General features: G+C 60.7%; 1 protein-coding gene across 1 annotated transcript; it reads right to left on the bottom strand.

The window, feature by feature from the left end:
- Positions 1–1,380: 1,380 nt before the first annotated feature.
- On the bottom strand, positions 1,381–27,842 carry SLC9A1 (solute carrier family 9 member A1). The gene is made up of 12 exons (XM_064731585.1): positions 27,473–27,842; positions 10,004–10,464; positions 7,975–8,225; positions 6,830–7,047; positions 6,196–6,398; positions 5,876–5,965; positions 5,490–5,560; positions 5,168–5,341; positions 4,946–5,060; positions 4,504–4,605; positions 4,077–4,149; positions 1,381–3,366 (listed from the first exon to the last, which is right to left on the bottom strand). The coding sequence occupies exons 1-12, from the start codon at positions 27,798–27,800 to the stop codon at positions 3,044–3,046; spliced, it is 2,409 nt and encodes an 802-aa protein (XP_064587655.1). The 5' UTR covers positions 27,801–27,842; the 3' UTR covers positions 1,381–3,043.

Genomic DNA, 27,842 nt, shown 5'->3' with positions numbered 1-27,842 from the left:
CGTGCTGGACCTCAGAGGGAAACTGAGGCACGGGAAAGCCCTTCTGGCTGAGGCAGAGGCAGCAGATCTTTAACCCTCACGTATGGGGGCTGTGGAAGGGGCATAAACACCGCGGAACACACATGGAAGGACAAGGTCATCCTGCTCAGAGTCCCTTTTCTCCCTGTTCTTGGTGCCACCACCAAGGCCCAAACACGCTTTGGGAGGGAGAGGGGGATATGGGGCATGGGGGGCACACAAGGAAAAGACATCACTGCCAGGACCGTGGGGCCAGGGGGACACTGAGGCCCCTCCACCCCCGGCCCCAGCACCGTGAGTTCTTTGGCAGTGGCTCAGTGGTGACAGCACAGCCCCGGAGGGATCATTAGTCCTCCCTCATTAAAAAAAGTTACTCACCCTTTGAGACAGAAACAAGAATATCCTGGAAATGCCTGGGTTTGGGGAGTTCTCGCTCTAAAGGCATGACTGACACCAGGCTGCAGGTGATGCTCCCCAGCACGTGGGCAGGTGAGTTACCTGGGCACTGCCCGGGGCTGCCGTGCTCCTGCTGCTTCCTCCGTGTCCAGTGTCCACTGTGGGCAGTGTCCAGTGTGGAAAATTGTCCATCACCCCCAGACCATGTGGCCCAAGTGTCCAGGATGGGCAGTGTCCGGGATGGGCAGTGTCCAGTGTGGAATGCAGTTCCCGGATGGGCAGTGTCCGGATGGCAGTGTCCAGGTGCAGGTCCAGGACATGTCGGGATGGCAGGGTGGCACCGGGTGGGCAGTGCACAAACCACCCCGGACCCTGCTCGGGATGCCAGGGTGGCGCCCACTGAGCTGGCACCGCCTGTCACACATCCCCGCCACCTCACGGTGCCCGGGGCCCCTCGGGCCAGCCCTGCAGCGGGTGGGGCAGCCCTGTGCCCGCGGGCACGGGGACCCTGGCGCTCAGGTGCGCCGGGCAGGTGAGCTGCGGGATGGCCGCGGGCTGAGTCTCGGCTCCGGCTCGGGGCTTTGCAGCCGGGGAACGAATTCCCACCGCAATGCCCAGAGCGAGGGGCTGCCCTGCCCGGCCCCGGGACTGTGCTGAGGCTGGGGGGGATCCGGGGCATTTTGGTCCTTCTTCCACCAGAGAAGGACCCTCTCACCCCCCTGCACACCCTCACAGCGCGCAGCTCCAGGGAGGGATTTGGGAGCCTCTCCTGAGCCTCTGTGTTTGCCAAGCCTGAAAATGTCCCCCTGGGACGGGGCTCCAGCTGTCCCCGAGCCAGGCAGGAGGCTGAGAGGCCAACTCTCCATGCCAACGATGGGGACAAAGCGTCACAGCCACCTTGCTCCTCTGGGACAGCCGGGACCGTGAGGCAGCGCCAGGAGCCCGAACAGCTGGAAAAACCCCCACTAAAAATTAACATTAATTTATTAGAATATTTATGATAAAAACCAAGAACCTCTTTACATGTGGGTTTGTTTGTTTTTTTTCCTTTTTATACAAGAGAATTTCCATTGCTTTTTTTTTTCCTCCTGGACACAGAGCAGGGCAGCAGGCAGGCGCAGGCAGCGGCGCGGGCGCCGGCCCTGGGGGCGCCAGCGGGGCGTGGGGCGGGGGGCACGGGGGGCAGGTGCCCACCAAGGCAGTGGGCAGAGCGTGGCAAGGCACAGCACGGGGAGGGGACAGCGGCCGGGGGTCCCGGGCAGGGGCGGTGAGCACCCCGTGGTGGCACAAGGTGGGGGACAAGGCGACAGACACAGGGCACCCTGAGCCAGGGAGGGCTGCAAGCCACCAGAACGCCCAGTGATCCCTCCCAAGCCTTGGGGAAAGACGGGTCCTTCCAGGACCCCTGGCACCCCCAGTTCTGCCCGTGCCACCAGCCTTTGGGATCCAAGGTGTCCCCATGCTGGGGGAGCTGGCACTCGGCTCTCCCCAGCTCCTCTTGCTGCAGGGGCACAAACAACCCCCCTGGCACACCCCGGGCCTGTCTTTGGTTAAGGAGCAGCCGCTGCCGCGCTGGCACAGGGCGAGGGGCCGAGGCTGGCCCCGGGAGGGTCCCCACGGGACAGGTGACAGCAGTTCCAGGAGGGGTGGAGAGGCTGCTCAAAGCGAGGGGGTCCCAGCTGCCCCCCTGCATGGCTCTAGAGTATTTCTTTGAAAAGACCTGGCATGAAATGTGAGGCCAGGAGGGAGGATGCCAGGCACAGCCGGGCCCACGGGGGAGCTGCCAAGGCGAGGGAGCAGCGCAGGAGCCCGAGGTGAGGGGGCACGGGGAGTGTGTGTGTGTGTGTGCGTGTGTGTGTGTGCATGCGTGTGTATCTGTGTGTGTGTGCGTGTGTGTGTGCATGTGTGTGTGTGCGTGTGTGTGTGTGTGTGTGTGTGTGTGTGTGTGTGCATGCGTGTGTATCTGTGTGTGTGTGTCTGTGTGTGTGCGTGTGTGTGTGCATGCATGTGTATCTGTGTGTGTGTGCGTGTGTGTGTGTGTATCTGTGCGTCTGTGTCTGTGTGCGTGTGCGTGTGCGTGCATGTGTGTGTGTATCTGTGTGTGTGTGCATGCGTGTGTGTGTGTATCTGTGTGTGTGTGTGTGTATCTGTGTGTCTGTGTGTGTGTGTGCGTGCCAGCCCCGTGACAGCTCCTGCTGCCCCATCTCTCCGCTCCGGAGCAAGGCGAGGGGGCAGTGAAGCACAGGAAAGAGGGGAGAGGGGAGCTGTGCCATGGGAGTGACTGTGGAGACCCCTGGTCAGAGCCGGCCGCAGGTCCTGAGTGGGTGGGCGCCTCCGGGGAGCCCCGCGGGGGCTGAGAGGCACCTGCAAATCCCAATCCCGGGCGGAAAATCGTCCGTCACCCCCAGGCCGCGCGGCCCAAGGAGCCCGGGGCGTCCCGGGGCCCCTTCCCTGCTCGCTGGGGCCAGCCCAGGGCTCGCTGGGCAGAGCTGTCCTGGCAGTCCCAGTCCAGCCAGGACAGGCTCCCCTGGCTGAACCCAGTGTGTAGTGACAAGAAACCAAAACGGAGAGCAAAGAACGAATGAATGAACAGAGAGAGAGAAACGCTTTGGAGGCCGTGTGCCAGCAGCTACTGGCCCTTGGGGATGAAGGGCTCCCCCTCCTCGGGCTCGGGCCGCGGGCCGGGGTCGCTCAGGCACCGCAGCATGCGCTGGTTGCTGGGGCTGTCCCCGTTCCCCGGCGTGAAGACGTCGTCAGTCCCCGGCGAGGAAGGCTCCTTCACCCGCATCACCAGCCCCTCCTCATCCTCCTCGGGCGAGGGCGGGAGGCCGCCGCAGCCCTTGGGCTCCTCGCTCATCAGGTCCACGGACTCGGGGGACTGCGGCGAGGCGGGGTCGATGGTGATGATGGGCAGGTTCTCCGAGTCCTCCTTGGGCTCGTAGGCCAGCGGGTCTGGAGGCACAGAGGGGTCAGGCAGGGAGGAGGGGTCTCAGGGAGCCCCGGTGGTGCCCCCCAGATGTGTGTTTGGGGCTGGGGTGCCTGGGCTGTCTCGCTGATCTCCAGTTCAGCGGTGGAACTCCTTCTCCCGATTCCCACAGCCCAGCGGAGCTGCCGGCAGCCCGGCTCCATCGGGAAGGGCGAAGCTGCCCTCTGCCGATGGACCGCGGGCTCGGCAGCCGCGGCACGCCCGGCACACCCGGCACCCCGTCCCCGGAGCGGGAGGGACGCACAGGACAGGGGGAACCCAGGGTGCCAAAGCCAATGTGCCACGGACAAACCGGGAACGCACTGGCAACAGGTCCGGACAGAGGGAACCGAGGGTGCCAAAGCCAATGTGCCAGGGACAATTGGGAACGCACTGGCAACAGGTCCTGGGGCTAAGCGCTCCTGATGCCCGCCCCGGGAGGGGCACAGACACAGATGTGGCAGCGTGGATGGAGCGAGCTGGGCTCCAGAGGGACTGCCCAACCTGCCTTCGCAGGGAATTGTGCTGGGAGCCAGCTGGGTGCCTCTGCTCGGAGCAGCAACCCTCGGGCCGGGCTGGATGGGCCTGGGGTGGGGACAAAGGGGCTGGAGAGCCACGGGGAGCTGAGGAAGTGCAGGGCAGCTCCCAGGGCGCCAGGTGAGGGCAGTGCCGCTCCTCGGCTGCCCCTCCCACCTACCTGAGCCGATGCGAGCCCGGGACATGGTGGGCGAGTCCACCTTGTGCGCCGGCACCGTCAGGTAGTTGTTCATCTGCAATGGGAGCGAGGCACCATCAGCAGAGGGGCCAGGGCAGGAGGGGAACTGGGCACAGGCATGGGCAGGGAACGGCACAGGGATGGACAGGGAACGGCACAGGGATGGACAGGGAACGGCACAGGGATGGACAGGGAACGGCACAGGGATGGGCAGGGAACGGCACAGGGATGGACAGGGAACTGGGCACAGGGATGGGCAGGGAGCAGCAGTGGGACGCAGAGGACACGGGCACAGATCTGGGGTCACCCTCTGTCACGGGGTCACCCTCTGTCATCTGAACCTCAGCCCCCTCCCAGGCTGGGAAGCCCCCCTGGCCCCCGTCCTGCCCACCCTGGTGTTCCCCAGCACCTTCTGCTCCAGCTGCCGGGCCTTCTGCCTCCTCAGGAGCATCTGGTTCCAGGCCTCCTCGTAGGGGTCAGCCACCAGCGTGTGCCGGTTGTAGGAGCGCAGCTGGGAACAGATCCCGGAAAAGGAGACAGGTTAAAATCCCTCATGGAGAGGGAGAGAAAGGTCACAGGCCCATTTGTCCTGGAGATGGACGGGACAGCCACCAGTGGGCAGAGCAGGCCCAGGCAGGCTCGTGGCTCATCCCTTGTGTGCCACCACAGGGTGCCTGATCCTGATCCACCCTGGCCCAACGAGGGTTTAAGGGCTGGGCTCTGCCACTGACCAAATCAGCCTGGCCCTCAGACTATCCCAGGAGGAAAAGCCTCCTGGGGAAGAAGAGTCAGGCCAGGAGCACAAGGCACAGCAGGGCAGGGGACACGCACAGTGCCAGGGGACACCTCACCCTCTGCCTGGTTTTCTGCAGGTTTGTGCGCAGGATTTTCCGGATCTCCTCCTCCTTGTCCTTGGACAGGGCTGGCAGGACGCGCTCCAGAGGGAGGGTCTGGGGGTTGATGTTCCTGCACGGACAGACAGGGTTCAGAGGCACAGACCACCCTGGCCACGCAGCACCCAAGGGCAGGGAGCACTCAGGGTGCCAGGGAGGTGCCCAGGGCAGGGAACTCACTGGATGGAGACGGTGGAGACGGCAGAGGGGATCTTGCCGATGCCCCCGCTCTCCACCAGCTCGATGGCCTGCTTCATCTCCATCTTGTGGTAGAAGGCGATGAGCTGGGGCTCCTTGGAGCGCTCCCCCGCGATCAGGCACTTCTTCACGTACTTCTTGTTGAAGCGGTTCAGCCTTCCCAGAACGGGGCACAGGACGGGCAGACACAGATCAGCCCTGGCCCCGGCCCACTCCCACTCCCCATTCCCCACTCCCACAGAGCTGTGAAACCTTCTGGGTGGTGACTGAAACCCTTCCCCAGCCACCAAACCTCGCCACTCACTTGTCCTTCCAGTGGTGATGCCCGTAGTGACCACAGATATCCTCGATCCCCGTCAGAAGGTGATCCAAGAACTGCAAGAGATGGTGCAAGGCATGAGCAGCTCGGAGGGCTCCTGCCCAGCCCTTCCCTCCCCAGACACCCACACTGACACACGGGGAGGGCACTCAGGGCGTGTGAAATCAGGGCTGTGGGAGGGCAGGAGGGACCCACACAACCGGGCTTGGCTCTACAGGCACTGGGGGTGTGGGTCAGAGCGGGCACTGCACGACACAGACGGGGAGAGCCCTCGCTCTGCCCCCTTACCTTGGGCTCTGATCTAGGGGCAGGTCCCAGTGACAGAGGTGGCAGAAGCAGGGAGAGCAGAGGGCTAAGGCAGCACGCGTTACCTGCGTGTGGATCTCCTCGTTGATGGAGCGCTTCGTCTCCTGCTTCTTCTTCACAGCCAGCAGATCCACCAGGGGCCGGATGGTCATGCCCTGGGCAGGAGGAGGAGGAGGAGGAGGAGGAGGAAGGTTACATCTCTGCCCAAGGCACAGTGGTGGCAGTGGGATGGGCACAGCAAAGCCAACCCGCTGTCGGTGTCACTGAGCAGCGTTTTGGGGGCAGTGACAGGGCCAGGGATGGAGTGGGGATGGGCTCCCACTCTCCACACGGCCATGAGAGCCCCCATCTCCTCAGAAAGCACGGCCTGGATGGTGCCACCCACCTGCACGAAGACGGTGAAGAAGATGACGGTGATGATGGCCGTGAGGAACATGTCCCTCATGCCGAAGTGCTTGTAGTCCAGCAGGTAGCCCAGCGAGAAGGCGATGGCGCCCCGCAGGCCCCCGTAGGCGATGATGAACTGGTCCTTCGGCGTCAGCTTCACGATCCGGAACTTGTTGATGAACCAGGTGAGCACGAGGACACCTGGGGGACAGCACAGTCCTGGGTGAGAGGTCAAGGGCCCCCTCCAGTCCCAAAGAGCCCACCCTGCAGCCCCTCAGGGCTGTCTGCTCATCTCAACATCCCATGGCAGCTTCCACCCCATGTCTGGCACCACCACAGCCTCAGCCCCATCTCCCCAGCACCACCCACCAGCACGGGTGATGCCCACGGTGGAGCAGTGCCACCCAGGCATCTCCAGCCTCCCCTGCAAGGCAAACCATCATGGCTGAGAGTTCACCATGACCCAGGTGCCCACTCTGGCCAGGCTGGACAGCGCTTGGAGCAGCCTGGTATGGGAGAAGGTGTCCCTGCCCATGGCAGCTGGAACGAGGTGGGCTCTAAGGTCCCTCCCAACCCAAACCATGCCATGATTCTTTTACCACTGAGGGCTTTGCCACCACACTGACACTCACCCAACACCCTGGCGATGAGGCAGAAGAAGAGCGTGCTGATGACGAAGGTCCAGTTCCAGTAGTGGTGACCAGCCACGGTGGAGACACCCAGGAAGATGAAGATGAGGGTCTCGCTCACACTGCTCCACATCTTGAGGAAATACTTGATGGTGGTGTGGGACTTGTGGGAGATGTTGGCTTCCACATAGGGCCGCATGACCACACCAGCAGCGATGAGCCTGGGGGTGAGGTTGGGGCCCTCAGCAGCCATGGGGACGTGGGGACAGCCCCAGGCCCTGGCCCTGCAGCAGCATTCTGTGCTGTGACACCAAACTCCAGGGCAGCACAGGCATTAGGAACCACCAGCAAATACTCAAGGCAACATGAGGTTTGTCCTTCCCTTGGCAGGCAGGAGTGAGCCCTGGAGCACAAACCCACGGTGTCCTGATGCTCAGCAGGCCCTGCCTGCTCCTGTGTGCCCAGGAGAACAGGAACAGGCTGCCAGCACACTGACATCTGTGGGACAACTCCCAAACCCACTTCTCTGGTGTCCCTCCTTGCATATTGCAGCCCAAACACAGCCCTGGGTCTCACTGGGCACGCACTGACCACGCCGGGCCAGGCAGGACTGTGGTCACACATCCCACAAGCCCCCCGAGGGTCCTGGGGACAGGAGGGCTCCCCTCCCTGCCCGTTTCACTCACGCCATGATGCCGGACAGGTGGAAGAGCTCGGCAGACAGGTAGGCTGGACTCTGGTCACAAACCCCCAAAGGCCCTGGGGACAGGAGGGTCCCCCTCCCTGCCCCACTCACGCCATGATGCCGGACAGGTGGAAGAGCTCGGCAGACAGGTAGGCCATGACTGTGGTCACACATCCCCAAATCCCCAAAGTCCCAGGGACAGGAGGGCTTCCCTTCCTGCCCCACTCACGCCATGATGCCGGACAGGTGGAAGAGCTCAGCAGACAGGTAGGCTGGACTCTGGTCACAAACCCCCAAAGGCCCTGGGGACAGGAGGGCTCCCCTGCCCGCCCCACTCACGCCATGATGCCGGACAGGTGGAAGAGCTCGGCAGACAGGTAGGCCATGACTGTGGTCACAAACCCCCCAAACCCCCAAAGGCCCTGGGGACAGGAGGGCTCCCCTCCCTGCCCGTTTCACTCACGCCATGATGCCCGACAGGTGGAAGAGCTCGGCAGACAGGTAGGCCATGTAGCTGTAGAGGAACACGAAGAGCGGCTCGATGACGCGGATGTGCGAGGTGAAGCGCGACGTGAAGGCGGCGATCACGCCGTAGATGACGCCCACCAGGACCCCGCCCAGCGACACCACGAAGAAGCTGAGGAAGCCGAGGATGATGTCCAGGATGGTCACCTGCTCGAAGCTGGCAAACTCCTCAAACAGGTGGTAGAGGACCTGGCAGGGACAAAGGAGAGCCGGGCTCAAACTGTTCCTCTGGTAAGGGACAGCCTCACCTCAGAGGACACCTGCCCGGGGAGTGTGGCACACCTGAGCTGAGCTGTGTCCCTGCCTGGTGACCCCAAGCCGGGTGCTTGGCCAGGGCTCACACCAAATGCAGCTGCTGGTGCTTTGCTGTGCCAGACACAGACCTGGGGTACCAGCTCCCTGCCCTCTGTGCCCACAGGGACACACAGAGATGTGTCTGGGACAGCTCTGCTCTCCAGCTGTGCCATGAGGGCCTTTGGTCAGCAGCCAGAGCCTGTTCCTGTTTTCCCAACGAGCAGGAAAGGACAGATCCAGGCTGGGGAGCTCCCGACAGATGCATGGAGAGAAAAGCCCCCATCTGCCCTGCCCAGCCCAGACAAGAGCCCAAACCCTTGAGGTGGCTTCTGCAGCTGAGGGAAACCTGAGGGAAGGACTTGGGCTGTGCTGGCTTCTCCCACCCCCAGACACTGCAGAGATGTCAAAGCACATGTCAGGATGGGAACAGGATTTAGGGCATCCTGCAGGAATAGCAGGAACAGAGGGCAAGGTGCCAGCTCCTGCTGCCAGGGCCAGGCCCTGGGTGGGACAGGGGCACACAAAGGCATTCCCCAGGGATGAGAGTGGGGACGCAGACCCTGCAGGCACCCCTCTGCTGAAAAACGGGGGAGAAGTGCCTGGAAAAAGCCCCATGGTGGGACAGAGTGTTCTTTGTCACCAGGAACCTTGTCAGCAGGGGCTGAGCAGCCAGCTCTGGAATGGACAGCTGGGACGTGGGAAAGGAGCCAGGAAAAAGCAGTGGGCTAGGAGTCAGTTTAGAGGTCAGCTCTGCAGAGAGAAGGCCACGCTGACAGCCAAACCAGCACCTGGACAGTGATATCCTCTGGAAAGGGAGCAGGCCTGGCCCCGCCTCCCAAAGGTCCCTGCAAAGCTGCTGCTTGCAGAGGGGCTGGGGGTGATCCAGGGGGGCTGCCAGCCTGGCTCCAGCCCCTCCAGCCTGGCCTCAGCCCCTCCAGCCTGGCCTCAGCCCCTCCAGTTCTCCCTCTGCATGGCTCATGTGCTGCCCTCCCATCTCCTGGGAGCTGGAGGACAGTGACCATGTGAAAGGAGACAGAGCAGCAGCTACAGGGCAGCTCTGCCTGAGCCAGGGTCAGCCCCTCGTGCTGCCCCTGGCAGGGCAGGCATGGGCACAGCAGCGACTCCAGCCAGGAGAGCAGATTCCCAGAGCCCAGGCACCAAGAGGCTGATGGGCACACAGCAATTCCACCCAGGAGAGCAGATTCCCAAAGCCCAGGCACCAAGAGGCTGATGGGCACACAGCAATTCCAGGAGAGCAGATGCCCAGAGCCCATGGCACCAAGAGGCTGATGGGCACACAGCAATTCCAGGAGGGCAGATGCCCAGAGCCCATGGCACCAAGAGGCTGATGGGCACACAGCAATTCCAGGAGAGCAGATGCCCAGAGCCCATGGCACCAAGAGGCTGATGGGCACACAGCAATTCCAGGAGAGCAGATGCCCAGAGCCCATGGCACCAAGAGGCTCACTGGGCAGGTGCCCTCAGCCTCCCCAGCCCTCCAAGAGCATCACTGCACCTCAACCCACCTCTGCAGTGTTTCTACTTTTAGCTTTGCACCTGGACACGGTTTGGCGCAGGTGGAGCTGCCCGGCGGCAGCTGGCACGGCCCTGACAGGTGCCCCCACCCTGGGATGAGCAAACCCTGAGCCCACCCCGCTCCCCAGGGCACTCACGACGGTGACGGCGTCGTTGAGCAGCGACTCCCCGAAGACCAGGATGTGCAGCAGCTCGTTGATGTGGATCTCCTCGAAGACGGCCAGCACGGCCACGGGGTCCACGGCCGAGATGATGCTGCCGAAGAGCAGGTTGGCCAGCAGGCCGATGTGGTTGAGGCCCGGCCCGCCCAGCTGGCACACGGCGTACATCAGCCCCCCCAGGAAAAAGGCGTTCCAGAGCGTGCCCACCACGGCGAAGATGAGGATGGTGCCCAGGTTCTCGGTGAAGGGGCGCAGGGGCAGGAAGTAGCCGGCGTCCAGGATGATGGGGGGCAGCAGGAACAGGAAGAAGATGTCCGACTTGAGGATGGGGGGCTTCTCACCCACCCCCTTGATGAGCCCCCCGACCAGAAGGCCCACCACGATGAGCAGGCAGCTCTCGGGAACGATGCTGGACACCGAGGGGATCACGTGGAAGCCTGGAGAGGGGGAGAGAAGGAGAGACACAGTGGCTACAGGAACGGAGGATGCTGTCTGCAGGGGACACCCCTGCCAGAGCCAGGGACCAGTTCCCTGCCCTCCCTGCACTCCTCGTGACCTTGTGTGCCTCAGTTTCCCCTCCTGCCCTGCTCTGTCAAGTGGAAACTGCAGCTTAACCAGACTGTGTTACTGCTGGTCTCAGCCAGAACCCTGAGAGTCCCAGCAGGAGGTGACAGCCACCCTTGGGACACGCCAGGGTCCCTCCCTGGACCCCAGGGTGACCATGGCAGGTGTCCCTGCCTGTGACAGCCCTGCAGCTCTCCCCACACAGCAGTCCCTGCTCCAGCTCTCCCCACTGCAGCACTGCTCCCAGGCACACACAGGCAGTGGCATTTCCCTCCCATCAGACAGCAGCCTGCCCACCAGTGCCACCGCTCCCAGTGTGCCAGGCCAGCCCCATCCCCGGGCATCCCTGGCACAGGGCACCGTGGGATGTGGATGGCAGCTGCTGCTTGCTGCATTCCAGGATGCAATTCTCCCTCCTGCAGGTTTTACACAGCTGATTGCAGCAGGGACAGGATGCATCCTTGGGGTGAAGGTGGCAGGGAACACATTTCCCCCTGTTCCAACCCCAGCAGAACCCCAAAGGCCGGTCCCTGAGCCAGCCCTGACCGCTGGGATGGCATTCCCACCCAGCACCCCAGCCGGGCACTGCCAGCACACCAACACCCACAGAGGGTTCTGGGCTCCCTGCACCTCCTCCCAGCCTTTATCACTATTATTTTGAAGCAAGGCATATTTGTTCCCTGGCAAGGGAAGCAGTTTAAAATAAGGAGCCCTGCCTTGGCATGCCGCGTTCCTCCGCTCCTTCCGGCCGTGCCATCTGCAGCAATCCCACACCAGATTCCATCCCTCCAGCAGGAGCCAGATCCCCCCCGAGCCCGCAGGGGCCACACCTGTGCCACGGCCAGCTCAGCCCCCCTGCACCTTGCAGACCCTCCCCACGGAGCACAGCCCCCAGCCCCACGCAGGTCCCTGGGGCAGCATCAGCCCCCAGATCCCCCCTGAGCTGCAGGAACGGGCTCCAGCCTGGGCCAGCCCAGAGGATTCCCCACTCCAGGGGCCATTCCAGCTGCTCCAGAGGGCCCCAGGTGCTGCAGGGATGCTGGCAGGAGCCTGCCTTGGCTTTGCCCCCAGCACAATGGGCACAAAGGGAGGCAGGAGGAGCTGGGAACACCAAACCCTGTCCCGAGGCACCCCCAGCACCTGCATTCAGGGACTTCCCAGCCCTTGATTTACCCCCATGGGATTTCCCCTTTCCTGGAGCCCACACAAGCTCTGGGCACCCCAAGGCAGCCCTGGCACGGAGCTGCCACGGGAGGGGAGGTGATAATCCCCTTTCCATGCACGGCCCATGCAAACCCTGGGAGCCACCGACCCTTCCAGCACACCGGGCAGTTTCTGGCTGGAGCAAGGCTTAAAGCCACACAAGCAGCGAGAAGCCAACAGCAGGGCAGTTTTTGCTTGCTAAGTATGTTCAATCATGAATAAAACACAAACACTGACAATTAAGCATCTCTCACTTCTTCCCCACAGGCCCCAGGATTCCATTAAACTGGAACATTCGTGCGCTGATGGGAATTCAGTGGTTTACAGCCTTTTTGTGGGGCCCTAAAAATACACTTACACGGGCTGCATTTTAATTATGCCTTTGATTTCACTGAATCTCAGCCATTTTTTGCTCCCTGCTTGCTCCGCTCAGTATTTTTAGAGCATCCCAGAGCTCACTGGTACCCATCTGTGGGTGGGAGCCAGCATCCCACCTTGGGATGCTTGGGGGTCACTGGTGGGAAGGACGAGGCCGGGCAAGGGTGAAGTGCTTTGATCCCAGCCCTGTGCCTCAACTTCCCTCCTGGCAGATGAGGAGGGCTGGGCAGGATGCTGGGAGAGGACAATGCCCAGCCAAGGGGCAGCAGAAAGGGGAATAAGCCTTGATAACGGCTTTAAAGATTACAACAATAATAATAATAATAATAAGAGCAATAAAATAATAATAATGTGACCCCTGATCCCTAAATCCCCAGCACAGGGCAGGCAGAGCCACCCAAGCTTCCTCCTTTGGAAAACAAACCCCATGGGAGCAGCTCCCTCTCACCAGCATCAAACACACCTGAGCCATTAAAGGAGAGACAGTTGGGTTAACCATGAACCCCAAGGGGTTGAGCAAACACAGAAAAGGAAGTGCAGGAGATAACAGCTCCTGTGAAAAGAGCTCCTTGCCCACGCCACACAGCCAGCTCCCACGTGCCCAGCAGGGCACACACTGGTGGGCAGCAACTCCTTGGGTCGGGGCAGAAAGGAACCAGGGACAGGAATCCCAGGTTTAACCACAGACTGAGCACTTGCAGATCCGGAGGAAATCCCATCCTTGCAATTAAAGAGATTTCAGGCAAGGAAAGCTGCTCTGACAAAGGTTGCTCTGCAGCTTCTGGGCCTTTATTTTGGGGTCAGTGGATCTGCTGGATAGGAGGGAGGAAGGAAGGGAGCACAGGCACAGCTGAAGGGCCCGGCACGTTCATGGTTAAGCTGGATGCTCCTGAGGCTTCACCCCACATTCCCAAACACCCACGCAGGGACACGGCCTCAGCACGAGAGCCAGGATGCTTCCAGGAGGATCCTGTCAGCCCAGAGGAGGCGCGAGAAAGGAGAGTGCTCACACAAACCCCCCATCCTGGCCAGGCTCCTTGCAGCAGCTGCAGGCTCCAGCAGGCAGAGGAGGAACCACTCAATTATTAACCAGGGCCAGGAGCTCTCCTGGCCCTGGGGATGCTGCTCTGGAAGGAGGTGGTGGATGAAGGGGCAAGGGGCAGTGAAGCCCCCCAGGAGATGCTCTCTGCAGGCCTGGGATGCTGCTCTGGTGGTACAGGAAGGGTCAGCCTGGGCAAGGGGCAGTGAAGCCCTTTGGGTGATGCTCTCCCAGCCCTGGGATGCTGCTCTGGAAGGAGGTGGTGGATGAAGTCTCCAAGGGGCAGTGAAGCCCCCCAGAGATGCTCTCCCAGCCCTGGGGACGCTGTTCTGGTGGCACAGGAAGGGTCAGTCTGGGCAAGGGGCAGTGAAGCCCTTTGGGTGATGCTCTCCCGGCCCTGGGGAGCCCAGGCAGGTGCTGGTTTGGGCTGCAGCGTGGCTGGGAGTGGAGCTGGCTCTGGGAAGAGCAGGCATGCTCAGAAGGGCTGCCCTTCTGAAGGACACTGCAGAGAGCAGGGCTGGAGCAGACACGAGTGTCTGACAGCACCGGGCCCCTCCAGGGGCCACCTTCACCCTGCAGGCAGCAGCAAGCCCAGGTGAGGCGTGCACAGGTGTGCTCACCTTGCCACACTCCTGTGTGACACACAGAGAGCCCCACACCGACACCCTGCTGGCTGAACCCCAAAATCACACATGTGTCACCAGCCCTGGGGACAAGCGATGCGCGGAGCCGTGACTCAGCACCGTGCCCTTCTCTGTGCGTGGAAGGAGCAGCAGGGAGGGAAGGAGGGCTGGGCTGGGCTCCAGGGGCTGCAGAGCTCTGGGATCTGCCTTTCCCACGCTGCGCTTTGGGCAGCTCCAGGATGGGGTAGGACCCAGCAGGGTTAAAGCCTGTGATGCAGTGACACAACATTTTGCAGCTGGCTCCCAGGGGAAAATCCATCCCAGCCCTCCAGAGCTGGGCTGCAGCTTCTTCCATTTATCCCTCACAAAAACACAGTGGATTCCTCTCTGCCCTGGCCTGCCCAGGCACCAGCCAGGCGCTGCTGGCTGCTGTGGGCTCCAGCAGGGATCTCAGGGTGTCTGCTCTGCTCTCCCTTGGAAAATGGAGCCAGATCTGGCTGCAAAGACAGGGAACAAGGAGAACAGAGAGAGCTGCACCAGATGCAACGGGTGAGCCTCGAGGGAAGGGGATGAAAATTGAACTTGCTCAAAAGGAATTAAAAAGCTGGTGCTTTACACCTATAAATAGAGCGAGGCCACGGCTGGTGTCACCCTGCCAGGAGAGGGGGTAAAACCACTGTACTTAAATTACATTCAGTGCCTCTCACAAGCTCCAGCAGCACCACGTGCCCTGAAATCCCAGCCCCACAGAGCCCCAAGCTGGCTGATCCCCACAGCATCCCACTGGGAGGGCGCGTGTGGGGCCATGACGCAGTTTGGCTTTGCCAAACCCTGTTCTGTTTCAGCAGGGAGCACGCAGGGTTTAATGCAGGTGCAGCTCACCCCAGTGCTCCCCTGCAGCTCCTTCTGGGCTGGTTTCAGCAGCTTGGGTGGATTTGGGCAACCTTTTAGGCACCCAGTGGCTCCAATGTCCAGAACGGAAAAGCGTTGATTTTCCACCCCAAAATGCCATTTCCTGGTGAGAAGTTGACTTCTTGTTTTTTGTGTTAAGACACAGGTACAGAAAGTGCTTCTAAGCACAACAATTTCCTCCAGAACAAACCAAATGTTTCACTCAAGCCTCATTATTTTGTTGTCGCTAATTACGAAGCCAAGCCAAGAACCAGGAAGGTAATTAATTTATGCTGCTTTTTGTGAGTCATGAGCGAATGCAGATCCCACACAAGGGCCACAGAGCCACGCTCCAAACCTGGCCGTGGGCACAGCGTGCAAAGCCAGCACAGCTGAAGGGAAAAGCAAAACACCCAGCCCTGGTTTCGGGGTCACTGCTGCCCCCCAAACTCGGGTGGGCAACCAGGCTGGTGCTCAGGGCAGCATCAGCCCTGCCCCACAGCCCCCAGGCATTTCCAGGAGTGGGGATCCACTGCATCCACGTGGGATGGGATGGGATGGGATGGGATGGGATGGGATGGGATGGGATGGGATGGGATGGAGCCCTGGGCTGGTCCCAGGTCTGCCTGCCCAGGGTGCCCAGCACAGCCTGGCTGTGACCCTGCCCAGCACACAATGTCCCCAAAAGCCATGCTGCCACAGCCCATAGGCATTTTCCCGAGTGGGGATCAGCTCCATCCACGTGGGATGGGATGGGATGGGATGGTGGGATGGGATGGATGGATGGGATGGGATGGGATGGATGGGATGGGATGGGATGGGATGGGATATGGATGGATGGGATGGGATGGGATGGGATGGGATGGGATGGGATGGAGCCCTGGGCTGGTCCCCAGGTCTGCCTGCCCAGGGTGCCCAGCACAGCCGGGCTGTGACCCTGCCCAGCACACAATGTCCCCAAAAGCCATGCTGCCACAGCCCCCAGCCATCAGGAGCCGTGCCAATGGGGAAAGGGCTGCTGTATTTCCCCTTGGTGTGACATTACCGCCCCTGTGCCTGCACACCCTGCTCAGCCCCACCCCACCCACCTGCCCCTGGTTTTACCCCTCTCTCCCACCCAAAGCAAACAGCCTGGGGCACCAGGAAGGAGCTGCTGTGACAGGAGCCCCAGGGTGCCTGGTACAGCCCCCAGCACCTGGGCCAGGTGTGTGTGGGAAGGTGACCCCGCTGGCCCCTGCTGCTTTGCTGGAGATAAAACAGGGCTGATAGCATCAGGCCAGCCCCGAGGTGACTCAAAACCTGAAAGGCACAGGACAAAAAGCAGACACTGCCAGGCACCAGCCTTGCTGCAGCTCAGCCAAGCAGCCACAAGCCACAGCCTGAGCTGGCTCCACACAGGAGGAGCCTGAGAGTGGCTTGGTGAGCCCTCAAGGTACAGCCAGAGCAGGAGGCCGGGCTGGTGCAGCCTTCATCCCTGAGAACAATCCATGGACAGAGGCCTTTAGCACAAACACTCGAACAGGTTTTTTTTTTGAGAGCAGCAAGGGCACGTACCCTGGTTTTATCTTGAAGCACTCACTAGAAATTAACAGATCAATTGGGAGTCTTTTACAGAGCTGGTATTAATTTCCTCCCAGCTGTAAAAAGGAAATGAGAGACAAAAGACATTAAATGGACTTGCCCACGTCCCCAAGTGAGTGGCGTCAGAGCTGGTGTGAGAACCCACAGCTCCCAATTTCCAGTCCTGTGTTTAGATAACGCTTCTCCTTCACACCAGAAGGGAAGGCAAGGACACTCTGCAAGGAAAGCACATATTAAGAAAGACCTAATTGCCATGAAAGACTGCGAGACCCTTGGACTGTCACCCCACGGCTGCAGCATTCCAAGCAGCGAGGAAAGCACAGAACCACGGGGAGGCTTCAGGGCTCGGTGCCACCACATGTGGAAAAACCCTCTTGCAGGCCCAGCTGTGCACAGCTGTGCACGGAGCAGCTCTCCCCCACCCCTCTGCAGGTCTGGAGCTGCATTGTGACCCAAGGCTCACCAAGCCCAGGGCCTTTGGGACACCAGCGCAGGTAACCCCGACCCTGCTGACTGCATTCCTCTAACGGGCACGTTCCAGAGCCGCTCCCAAAGCACAGCTGCAACACCAAACCTGCTCAGAGCCCCTGGGCAGGCCCCACTCAGCTCTGCAGGGCGGGACCGTGACTCCTCACCAGCCCATGGCACTCGCCCAGCAGCAGCTGGGCATGGGGCACTCGGGGACAAGCTGCCACCCAGATTCTGCTGTGCCTGCCTCAAGGCTCACTTTGACTCTTCCCCACCAGCTCTGGGTGGGTGCAGCTCGCAGCCAGGCCCGCAAGCTTATTTATCATTCCTGGCACAGCTCCTTTACCCTGCAAAAGTGAGTTTTCTACAGGGCAGCAGCATCCTCATCCAGGTGTATATCCTTCAGAACACTGACAGCAACTGGACTTGTGCATTTTGAGGATGTTTAGGGTCTAGAAAAACTTCTTTAGCTGCAGGGAAAGGGACAAGGAGCTAAACATAACTCACTCTCAGCAGCCACGCTCTTCCCAAGCGCTACAAGGCGCTGGATGCCTCGAATAGCTGGGCTAGGAGGGGTCAGAGCCAGGGGATTTCTGGAACAGAATGCTCCCAGCGAACATCTGCGTGCTGCAAAGGGAACCTTCACACTGCTGGAGGCAGACGGAGCCTCTGGAGCAGGGGGATGCGAACACACAGAGCCTGGTCACCCCAAACAAGGCTCCAGCTGCTCTCCCAGCTCCTCGCCCTCAGCCACAGCACTCAGCATTTAATGCCCAGCTCTGCTGACCCTGGAAGCCCTGGGGAGAGTTAAACCCGAGCCAGCCTGAGGTGAGCACAGACACAGTCCCCAGCAGGGCGATGCCAGCCGCCCTTCCCAGGAAGGGCAGATTTCCTACCAGGAACACGGGCAGGAAAGACAAACAAAAGCTTTTCAGGAAACAACCTGTTGGTCTCCGCTCGGACGGCGGGGAGGCGGTAATTGCAATTAGCACTGATTGCTGCCGGGCTTTGCGAGCCCAGACAGAGTGACACCACTCTCAGCACACGCCAGCAGCGCGTCCGGAGCCAGCGCCAGCGCCGGCCACTGTCACCTCTGTCCCAGAACAGAGACAGCATCCCAGCACTCAGCACCATCCCAGCACTCTGAGACACCATCCAAGCCTTCAGCACCATCCCAACACCATCCCAGCACTCAGAGACAGCATCTGAGCCTTCCAACACCACCCCAGCACTGAGAGACAGCATCCCAGCCTTCAGCACCATCCCAACACCATCCCAGCACTCAGAGACAGCATCCCAGCACTCAGCATCATCCCAACACTCTGAGACACCATCCGAGCCTTCAGCACCATCCCAACACCACCCCAGCACTCAGAGACACCATCCCAGCCTCCCACCACCATCCCAACCTTCCAGCACCATCCCAACCTTCCAGCACCACCCCAGCCTTCCAACTCCATCCCAGCCACGATGGGATGCTGTGGGAAAAGTGTCCCCAAGGGAAACCGAGGCACCAACAGGGCTGGAAACACCAGCTCTTCTCTTCAAAGGCCTGCATGTGCTTAAATCTGTGCCCCTGGGGTGTCTGCAGCTAAATCTCCAGCAGTGGGGTGGGGAGCTGCCTTCTCTCCGAAGCCATCATTAGGATCGAGCATGTCGTGACTCCAAAATGCAGAATAATTCCAGGCACTGGGAATAAACTGCTGCCACGGGTGTCTGCTCTGCAAGTGTGTGTCTTGCACAAGAGAGGGGAATTATCTCCCTCTGTTCAGTGGGATTTAAGTGCTGTCCCTGGAGGTCGATTGCATTGCAACTCTCTGGAGACAAAGGCCTCGGATGCTGAGATGTTTGTGAGTCACTCCTGGGCAACCCGAGAAAATCTGTGTGTTCTCTCCTGACTAAAAAAGCACTTTGCATTCCTAAACTTTCCACTCAAAACATCAGCCCAACTTCAAACGAGCCTCAGTCGTGCCCTTCTTACACAGGCAGGGTCTGGGAAGGAGCCCCAAGAGACGTGGGGTGATGTGACATCAGATTTCTGCACCTCCAGAGGTGACACACCATCATTTCTGTACCTCCAGAGGTGACACACCATCAATTCTGCACCTCCACAGGTGACACACCACCAATTCTGTACCTCCACAGGTGACACACCACCAGATTCATCTCACTGCTCCACTCCAAGCAAGGCTCAGCCTGGATCTTGCCCCTTCTGACAAACAGGCAGCAACGAGTGCGTGCACGCCCGTTCTGCTGAGCTTTCACTTTGGTTTCCTCCTTCCCAAGCAGGAGCACACAGGCTCGGCTGCCCCAGGAAAGAGCCAAGGAACAGAACATGGCAAGGTTAACACACAGCTGGAAGGCTCTGTGGAATCAGAGTGGTCCCTGAGATATCCAACACCACGGGGAACAGATGGTGGGACCTCAGTGCAGCGAGAGACTCAACCACCAACACTTGGTTGAACCCAAACCATGCCCTGCTCCTCTGCTGTTCCCTTGGAAGCTGCCTGGCCCTGATCTCACTGAGGTTTTCATCAAACCCACGCTGGCAGTTTTGAGCCCCAATGGGTGAGAAAAGCTGCTGCTGACTCAGGCAGCCCAGTGCAGGGATGAGGTGCAGCCCAGCTCCAGCTCCACTCAGCAAGGCTGTGTTTCCACAGAGTATTCCATGCGGATTTCGGGTTTATTTGAGCAAATTAGGCCTTGGGGACCCAAAACAGAAGAAAAAAAAATAAAAAGAAAGCAAATGTTTACAAGGCAGCTGCAGTAATTCACCCCATTACTGTTGGTGCCCACAGCTCCAAGGATGCTGCACCAAGGACCAGGCCCTGCATGATCCTGGGACAGGCTCAGAGCCCCCACCAGCCCTGCGCCTACAGCCAAAACCAGGGCTTGCAGGAGGGAAAAGGGAAGGATTGTGATGAATTAGTATTTATCTGCAAGCCTAATGAGCATCTGGTTAGTACAAGTGCTAGAGAGATATCTAGATGTCTGTCTCGTCTGCACGGAGGGGCTGCAGTCCCTGTGTGCCCCAGCATTGCTGTCACCCCAAGAACGACCCTCTGCCCTCCACCACCACCTGCATTTCCCTTCTCCCATGTGCAACCCTCAACCCCCAAAGGAGACTGTTCAGCTGCATTAATTGCAGACAAAACCTTGTCCTCCCCCCCAGTAACTCCCAAGGGAACCCCAGCATCTCTGGGTATGGTGGGCAAGCTGTGGTTGGGGGATTGGGCAGTTTGGGAGAAGGGATGGGAACCAAACAGGCCAAGGATCAACACGTTCTGCTGCCACCCCCAGCCAGCCTGGGTCAGCTGCAGGGCTCAGGGCAGGAACAGCTCCATGGCACGTCCTGAGAGCCAGGCCAGCACCTGGCATCTCCTGAGAGCCAGGCCAGCTCCTGGCATCTCCTGAGAGCCAGGCCAGCTCCTGGCATCTCCTGAGAGCCAGGACGCTCCTGCATGTCCTGAGCCAGACAGCTCTGGCATCTCCTGAGAGCCAGGCCGCTCCATGGGTCTCTGAGAGCAGGACAGCTCCTGCATGTCTGAGAGCCAGGCCAGCTCCTGGCATCTCCTGAGAGCCAGGCCAGCTCCATGGCACGTCCCTGAGAGCCAGGCCAGCTCCATGGCATCTCCTGAGAGCCAGGCCAGCTCCATGGCATGTCCCTGAGAGCCAGGCCAGCTCCTGGCATCTCCTGAGAGCCAGGCCAGCTCCTGGCATTTCCTGAGGGCCAGGCCAGCTCTGCATCTCTGAGGCCAGACACTCTGCATCCCTGAGAGCCAGGCCAGCTCCATGGCACATCCTGAGAGCCAGGCCAGCTCCTGGCATCTCCTGAGAGCCAGGCCAGCTCCATGGCACGTCCCTGAGAGCCAGCCGCTCATGGCACATCTGAGAGCCAGGCCAGCTCCATGGCACTCCCCGAGAGCCAGGCCGCTCCATGGCACTCCTAGAGCAGGACAGCTCTGGGATCTCCTGAGAGCCAGGCACCCATGCAGTCCCTGAGAGCTAGGACAGCTCTGGGATCTCCTGAGAGCCAGGCCAGCTCCATGGCATCTCCTGAGAGCCAGGCCAGCTCCTGGCATCTCCTGAGAGCCAGGCCAGCTCCTGGCATCTCCTGAGAGCCAGGCCAGCTCCTGGCATCTCCTGAGAGCCAGGCCAGCTCCTGGCATCTCCTGAGGGCCAGGCCAGCACCAAGCTGGGCTCTGGCTGCCCCAGGACTGGCAGCATCCACACCCCAAATTCCATCCGCAGCCCGTGTGGGAGGCCAGCCCAGCCCTGACCCCAGCACCAGGTCTCCAGGCCTTTGTTGACAAATGGGATGAAACAAAAGCTTTGGCTCCTGAGGGCCCTGAGGCCCAGAAGCTGCCACGGGCAGCAGGGTCCCTGCAGAGAGCACAGGCCAGGCTGCCACGGGGTGTGATCCTGCCTTAATGGACATCAGGGCTCGCCAGGGAGGAATGGCTGTGATTACAGACCTGTGCTGCTTTCCCCACTCCATCACCATCCTGTACCTCACAGCAGGAACCCTTCACTCTTCCAACCATAATTAAACTAATGGTTTTCTCAGATCCATGGAGGGAACAGTTTGGATGTTTTTTAGCTCAGACACCAGCAACGGGCAGATCACAGAGGAAAAAATAAATGCTGTGGCTGTTCTTTCTGAGATGGCAAAGCAGGGGAAAAGGGAGCCAGAGCATGTTTAGATCATCCCCCAACAAGGAAGTGGGAATGCAACAAGTCTGCATTGGAAGAGACTGTTTAAATTCATCATCACGCCAATTTACACTTGTGTGGCACCAGCTGCAGCAGCACTCCCAAATCCTTTCTGAACAGTCTCTCCCCAAGCCCAGTGCCCTGAGCAGCTCCCTGGGACAAGGGGGGACGCTGGGGTGATCCCCAAGCTCCCACCACCCCGTGTCTGCAGCCAGCAGAGATAAGCCAGGTTGTAGGACAAACACTGCCACCAGGAATGAGACAAACATTTCCCTCTGGCCCAGAGAGGGAACCCGGATCAGCCAGAGCCAGGATCCAGCAGGAACAGCCCCTTCCCCAACCCACCAGCGCCATCCGTGCCCACGGAGCACACCTGGGGTGCACCAGGGCCACAGAGGTGACCCCGCACACCTGAGAGTCACACACACGCACCCCAACACTGGGCACAGCTCCTCTGGCAATGTGTCCTGGCTGTGCCATTCCCTCCCTTGCAGGTGGCACTGGCAGAGGTGTCCCCACGCCAGTGGCTTTGCTCTGGGTGTTCCTGCTGTGTCTGGCCTCAAGATCCAGCTCCTCCATCCAGGGCCACCACCACAGCAGGTTTCCCACCCTGCTTATCAGCCCACAGGAATCTCAGGTTCCTCCACTCCCAGGGCTCTGTAAAACCTTGGGGTGGCTCCTCCAAAAGCCACGATTCCAGGGCAGGGATGTGGGCTGATAAAAATGTTTGCAAAGCACCCAAGTCTTTTAGCACCCAAGAGTTTTAGCACCCAAATCTCGCTGCCAGCCAGCAGCCACCAGCTTCCGCAATCGTTTCTGTGGCAATTTTGAAATTGTCTCTTCTCCTCCAGGCACAGGAGCCACCCCCACGCCCTGAGCCTCTGTGGGGCTCCACAACCCCACCTGCACCCGTCAGGTTCTGCCCTTCTTCTCCCAGCTCCTATCACCAGCTCACAGGCACTGGGGCCTTCCCTAATCTTGCTCCTGGGCAGGCACAGCAGTGCTGGGGAGCACTGGAGCCCTCAAAGCAGTGTCACCAAGCACAGGAGCTGTGCTGGCACAGAGGGCTCAGCTGTGACACCAAACCTGCCCAGGGCACCAGTGTGTCCCCACATAGCACTGGAGCTCTCAAAGCAGTGTCACTGAGCACCAGCACTGTACTGGCATGGCAGGCTGAGCTGTGACACCAAACCTGCCCAGGGCACCAGTGTGTCCCCACGTAACCCACCCCAGCACAGCTCTGGGCTCTGCTCTCTGAGCTCAGCCCCATCCCCAGCTCGTTTTACACCAGCCCAACAGGCACAGGGTGGGGACACACGCTGGGGACAGTCCTGTGAGTGCCAGGCTGGCGCTGGCAGTTGTCACTCGCTGTGGAGGGGCAGGGAGAGCCCTGCAGGTGACTTGGGCTGGTCTGTGGGGTGGCAGCAGAACGTGCTGGTATTTGGCCTGTTGGGTTCCCATCCTCTCTCCCAGACACAGCAGGGCTGCCAGGGGGAAGGAGAGACACAGCAGTGACTCAGTGACTGTCACAGCAGCAGCACTGGCGAGTGAAGGAGCTCAGCTGTTCCTTCATGCAAGCATGGTCCCTGCCATGGGGACACAGGGAGGGATGTCCCCACGCCCTGGCCCTGGCTCAGCCCCTCTGCCCCACAGCCCTGCGTGGTGGCTGGAGGGGGCTGACAACACCCCATGCTGCTCACAGCACCAAAGCTGCCCCACACTGACCCCCAGCAGGAGCTGGGGCTGGGAGGGGACACTGCTGGGACTGTCCCCCATGAGCACAGGGATATCACACACCACATCAAGCAAAGGGAACAGAGGAAGAGAGGGTGGGCAGCTCTAATCAGGACATTTGCTTTCCGGAGCAGCCACCCTGCTTCTGAAGGAACTTCCCAGGAAGTCACTGGACATCATCTGCTGATGGGAAGTAGAGAATAAATCTTTTGTTTCCCTTTGTTTCTGCACATGACCTTTGCTTCTGCTTTATTAAACTGCCTTTATCTTGATCCATGAGGATTTTTCCATCCTGGTTTCTCCTGCAGAGGAGGGAAGTGATAGAGCAGCTTGGTGGGCACCAGGAGTCACAGAATCATGGAATGGTCTGGGTGGGAAGGGACCTCAAAGCCCATCCAGTTCCACACCCTCATCCCAGGGACCTCAAAGCCCATCCAGTTCCACACCCCTCACCCCTCCCACTGTCCCAGGTGCTCCCAGCCCTGTCCAACCTGGCCTTGGGCACTGCCAGAGATGGGGCAGCCACAGCTGCTCTGGGCAAGCTGTGCCAGGGCCCCAGCTCTCCTCCAGGCTGGGTAGGAGCTGGTGCTCACCAAGAGCTCTGCCTGCTGGGCCCAGCACAGCCAGCAAAGCTGACCACAATCTGTTATTTACATTCCTGACTCACTCCTTCCCTTTCCCCTGAAACGAGGACGTATTTACAGTCCAACTTGAATTCCCCTCAACGTCTCTGGGAGCCACGTGAGCTGAAAGGTCAATCCTGAGAGAGGAGAGCAGGTTTTCCTGCAGGGAATCCCCTCAGCTCACCAGCCTCTCCCTGGGCATGGTGTGAAGGAGCCTCACAACAGCCCTGCACACCTTGGAGAAGGGCACAGGGAGCTCCTGACTGGGGTTTTGGCAAGGTCTGGCCTTCTGCAACAGCACAACAGGCTGGGACAACGACTGGCTGCAACCTGCAGCTGCAAAGGCTTCTCCTGGCAAAGCCAGGCCACCACCAGACCTGATCTGCACATGGCTGTAGCTGCCCCTCGCTCCCTCTTCCCCTACTCAGCCCAAAATATCGTGTGAGTATTAAGCAAAGCAGCCAGCAGCAGCTTCCCCTTCTGCAGCGGGATTAACACAGCAGGAACAGCCCACGCCTGCAGGACATGCTGGGGACACACATCCCCTGTGCCCTGCCCGGTGAGGGATCCTGCACAAACCAACTCCTCTGAGGCACTTCACAAAATCTGCAGCAAAGGGGAAGGGCTCAGCTCACACCTCTCATTCCCCAAACAAACCCACCATGAGAGCAGCTGGAGAAAGGACAAATCCCCTGGATGCATTTCAGTCTGAAGAGCTGTGTAAAGCATCAAGAGCAACAGGGGGAAGCTGAGCAACAGGACAAGGTCAGGCTGCAGAGCAGAGCCCTGGGAGTATTCCTGGGCTCCTCAACATGGTCACCCTGCACGGCCCGAGGGTGGGTGACACCCTGCAGTGACTCACAGGGCTGAAGACTCAGTTTTGGAGCAACTTGTGGCTCAATCAGCAGCCTCAGCCAGCAAGGAGAACTGTGGGGCTGCAGGGGACAGGCAGGAGGTGCTGAGCTGTCATGCACAGCCCACACCCTGGGAATTCCTGCTCTTGGAAAGAGATGATGCTGGTCCCCCCAGGATCACCCTGATGCATCAATAATGCACACTGACGGTGTGGGGAGAAGGAGGAAGCACAAAATCCTGTTCTATTTATCACCCCCTTGTTCCCTTGCTGGAAATGGGATGCTGCAGAGCCTGTCTGGTGTAGGGAGCCTGGGCTGTGTGAGCCCCATCCTGCCATTCCAGGCTGGGCTGCCAGCAGTGCCCAGCTGTGTAAGAGCCATCCCTGCGTGGAAAAAGCCTGTTTGGCTGCTGCTGAACAGCACCCCGTGATGCAGGGCAGGAAGGATGGGATTGGGATAGGAACACAGAGCAGTGAGAGGGCTTTGGCTGCTCACGAGCACAGAGAGCTGTACCTGCCACTTGGGAGTTACCTGCCAAGGCAGCACGACAAGAATGCAAAGCGAGGAAAGGAGGCCAAGGAAAGGGGTGTCCCGGGACCGCCCTGTGCCAAGGCCCTGCCACAGCTGAGGGCAAGCTGAGGTGTGGATTCTGGCATACCCAACACCTCTGGAGCTCTGCACAGCACCTGCCACCTCTGCCAGACTTGCAGGGCAGCCTCTCCTCAAATACCCCCCTCGAAACACGCAGTCTTGCATAAGACTTGTACAGCATCAAAGAGCTGACAGCCGGCAGCCACAACTTTTCCTGCAGCAGCAGCACCACGGAGACCTGGCTGCGGGCAAGGCAGGCAGGAGCAGCTCCCACAGCATCAGTGACAGAGTGCTGGGTGTCCCCTCCCCGTGGCAGCAGTCACAGGGTGCTGGGTGTCCCCTCCCCGTGGCAGCAGTGGCACAGGGTGCTGGGTGTCCCCTCCCTTGGCAGCAGTGACAGGTGCTGGGTGTCCTCTCCCCATGGCAGCAGTCACAGGGCGCTGGGTGTCCCCTCCCCATGGCAGCAGTGACAGGTGCTGGGTGTCCCCTCCCCATGGCAGCAGTGGCACAGGGTGCTGGGTGTCCCCTCCCCGTGGCAGCAGTCACAGGGTGCTGGGTGTCCCCTCCCCGTGGCAGCAGTGGCACAGGGTGCTGGGTGTCCCCTCCATCCCCTGAGCTCTGCTCACCCTGCTGTTTGCCAGCTTTCCCCGGCAGGCCCGCGGGCCATTGGCCCCTCCTTTCTGCTCCAGCTTCCGCACAGATATTCCTGATTTCATCACTCCCTGCTCCGGGAGCAGCGCTGAAGGCGCAGTGCCACGGCGAAGGGAGCCCTGCGAAGGGAGCCCTGCTCCCCAGGCAGAGGCACCTTCCACCCCAGGTCCTTCGGGGAACGCCAGCAAGGCACAAAGCCCGCCCGGCTCCAGCCTGTCCTCACTGCCTGTCTCCCAGACAAGCCTGCGGGTCTCAAGTGCTCTCACTCCTCTGCCTGCACGTAAATAAAGCGCTCGGGAGGCACTGTGGGAATGGGGCTGCACCTGCCCACGCACGCTCAGCGGGCCGGAGAGGGGATGGGGTATGTGAGGAGCAGCTGGGCAGGAAGGATCTGAGTCCTGGGGGTCTCTCAGAGCCCTCCAGACCAGGACAGGGCACAGTTTACAACAGGAACCAGCTTTAGAAAGCTCCCAAAGCAAGATTTCCCTCAGCAAGCTGCAGCGCCCCATAAGTGAACACTATCAAACCACTGATGGCAACTGAGGAGCAAAATGAAGGAGCAGAGAGCTCCCTTCCCTCCTCACCTGCTCCAAGGCAAACACTCCACCTGTCCCCCGGCTGTATCACCAGGGATGGGAGCAGGGCCAGCTCAACCTCTGCACTGCCGGGGACAGCACAGCAGGCTCCGCCGCGGCACAGTTTGGGCTAATTCGGCTGCTATTGATCCAGCTGCAGAAGTTTGGAAAACACTTTGTCAACAGCCCCCGCCCCGGCAGAGGGATGCTGTGATGCTCTCCGGAGCGGGGCAGCCCGGGCTCAGCCTTTTCCAGCCCCAGCCGCTCTCTCTAATGCGGGAACCTCGGGACGCTGTGCAGCACGGGCAAAGCCGCCCCGCTCTGCTGCTGCGGACGGGGAGGAAGGGGAGGCCGAGCACCGGGAGGCTTCTGAGGGACTTCTCCAAGGTTACGGAAAGCATCTGTGGTTAGGGAGGAAGTGAGCAAACGGGGTGCTTCCTCCCTGGGTGTCACAGAGAGGAGAGCAGACCTGGTCCAAGCAGGGTCAGCAGCATCCCCAGGCCGGTCCCAGGCGGGAGTGGAGGGACCGGGATGCTGCCGTCCACCAGGCCCAGGACAGAGAGCCAAGGTCGCGGGGAGAGCAGTGCCCACCCCGGCCCGGCCGGCCTGGGAGCTCTGCAGAAGATGTGCGGTGGATTTTGCACTGGGATGTTTGGGGTGGTCCCACCCTGGCATGTTCAGAGGGTCTCTCCCTAGGATGTCGCTCCTCGGGATGCTCACAGGAGCCACTCCTTGGGATGGCCGGGGGTGTCTGTCCCACCCGGCCGGGGGTCCTGCCCTGGGATGCCGTGGGGGTCCCACCCCGGGATGCTCGGCGGGTCTCTCGGGGCAGATGCTCACGAGGGTCACTCTTTGTGATGCCCGGGGGTCTCTGTCCCATTTGCCCGGGGGTCCCTCCTTCTCCAGGCCCTCCGCAGGCCCTTTCCCACGGACCCCCTCACCACGCCGCCCACCTACCCAGCTTCATGAGGCAGGCCAGGAGGATCCAGAGGGAGATCTCGAAGGGGATGCGGACGTGCTTGTAGTCGATGCCGATGACCGGGAAGGCTTTGCGGTGCTTGGCGTGCCCCTCGGCCGAGCCGTTGGCCGGCTGCTCCTTGAGCGGGTGGATCTCCTCGGGCGCGGCGGGCGGCGCGGCGGTGAAGCCGGGCACGGCGCCGCCGGGCAGCGGCGCGGGCTGGCCCTCGGAGGTGAGCATGGGGTTGGCCTGCAGGACCTGCCCGGGCAGCAGCGGCCCCAGCAGCAGCAGCGCCCAGGGCAGGGCGCGCAGGGCCGCGGCGCCCATGGCGGCGGCGAGGGCCGAGGGCCGAGGGGCGCGGGGCGAGGG

Source organism: Zonotrichia leucophrys, chromosome 23, assembly GCF_028769735.1.
Source record: "Zonotrichia leucophrys gambelii isolate GWCS_2022_RI chromosome 23, RI_Zleu_2.0, whole genome shotgun sequence".
NCBI lineage: Eukaryota > Metazoa > Chordata > Aves > Passeriformes > Passerellidae > Zonotrichia > Zonotrichia leucophrys.
The sequence above is the reverse complement of the archived record's forward strand: the minus strand, read 5'-3'. Positions and strand labels throughout refer to the sequence as shown.

Bases quoted from the DNA above. Each gene is read 5' to 3' on its own strand.
- SLC9A1 (XM_064731585.1), bottom strand. From the start codon at position 27,800: ATGGGCGCCGCGGCCCTGCGCGCCCTGCCCTGGGCGCTGCTGCTGCTG. The intron at 4,606-4,945 runs GTGAGGTGTCCC...ATCTGTTCCCAG, and splicing joins TGCAGAAAACCAGGCAGAGG to CTGCGCTCCTACAACCGGCA. The intron at 3,367-4,076 runs GTAGGTGGGAGG...CTGTGCCTCCAG, and splicing joins CCGGGCTCGCATCGGCTCAG to ACCCGCTGGCCTACGAGCCC.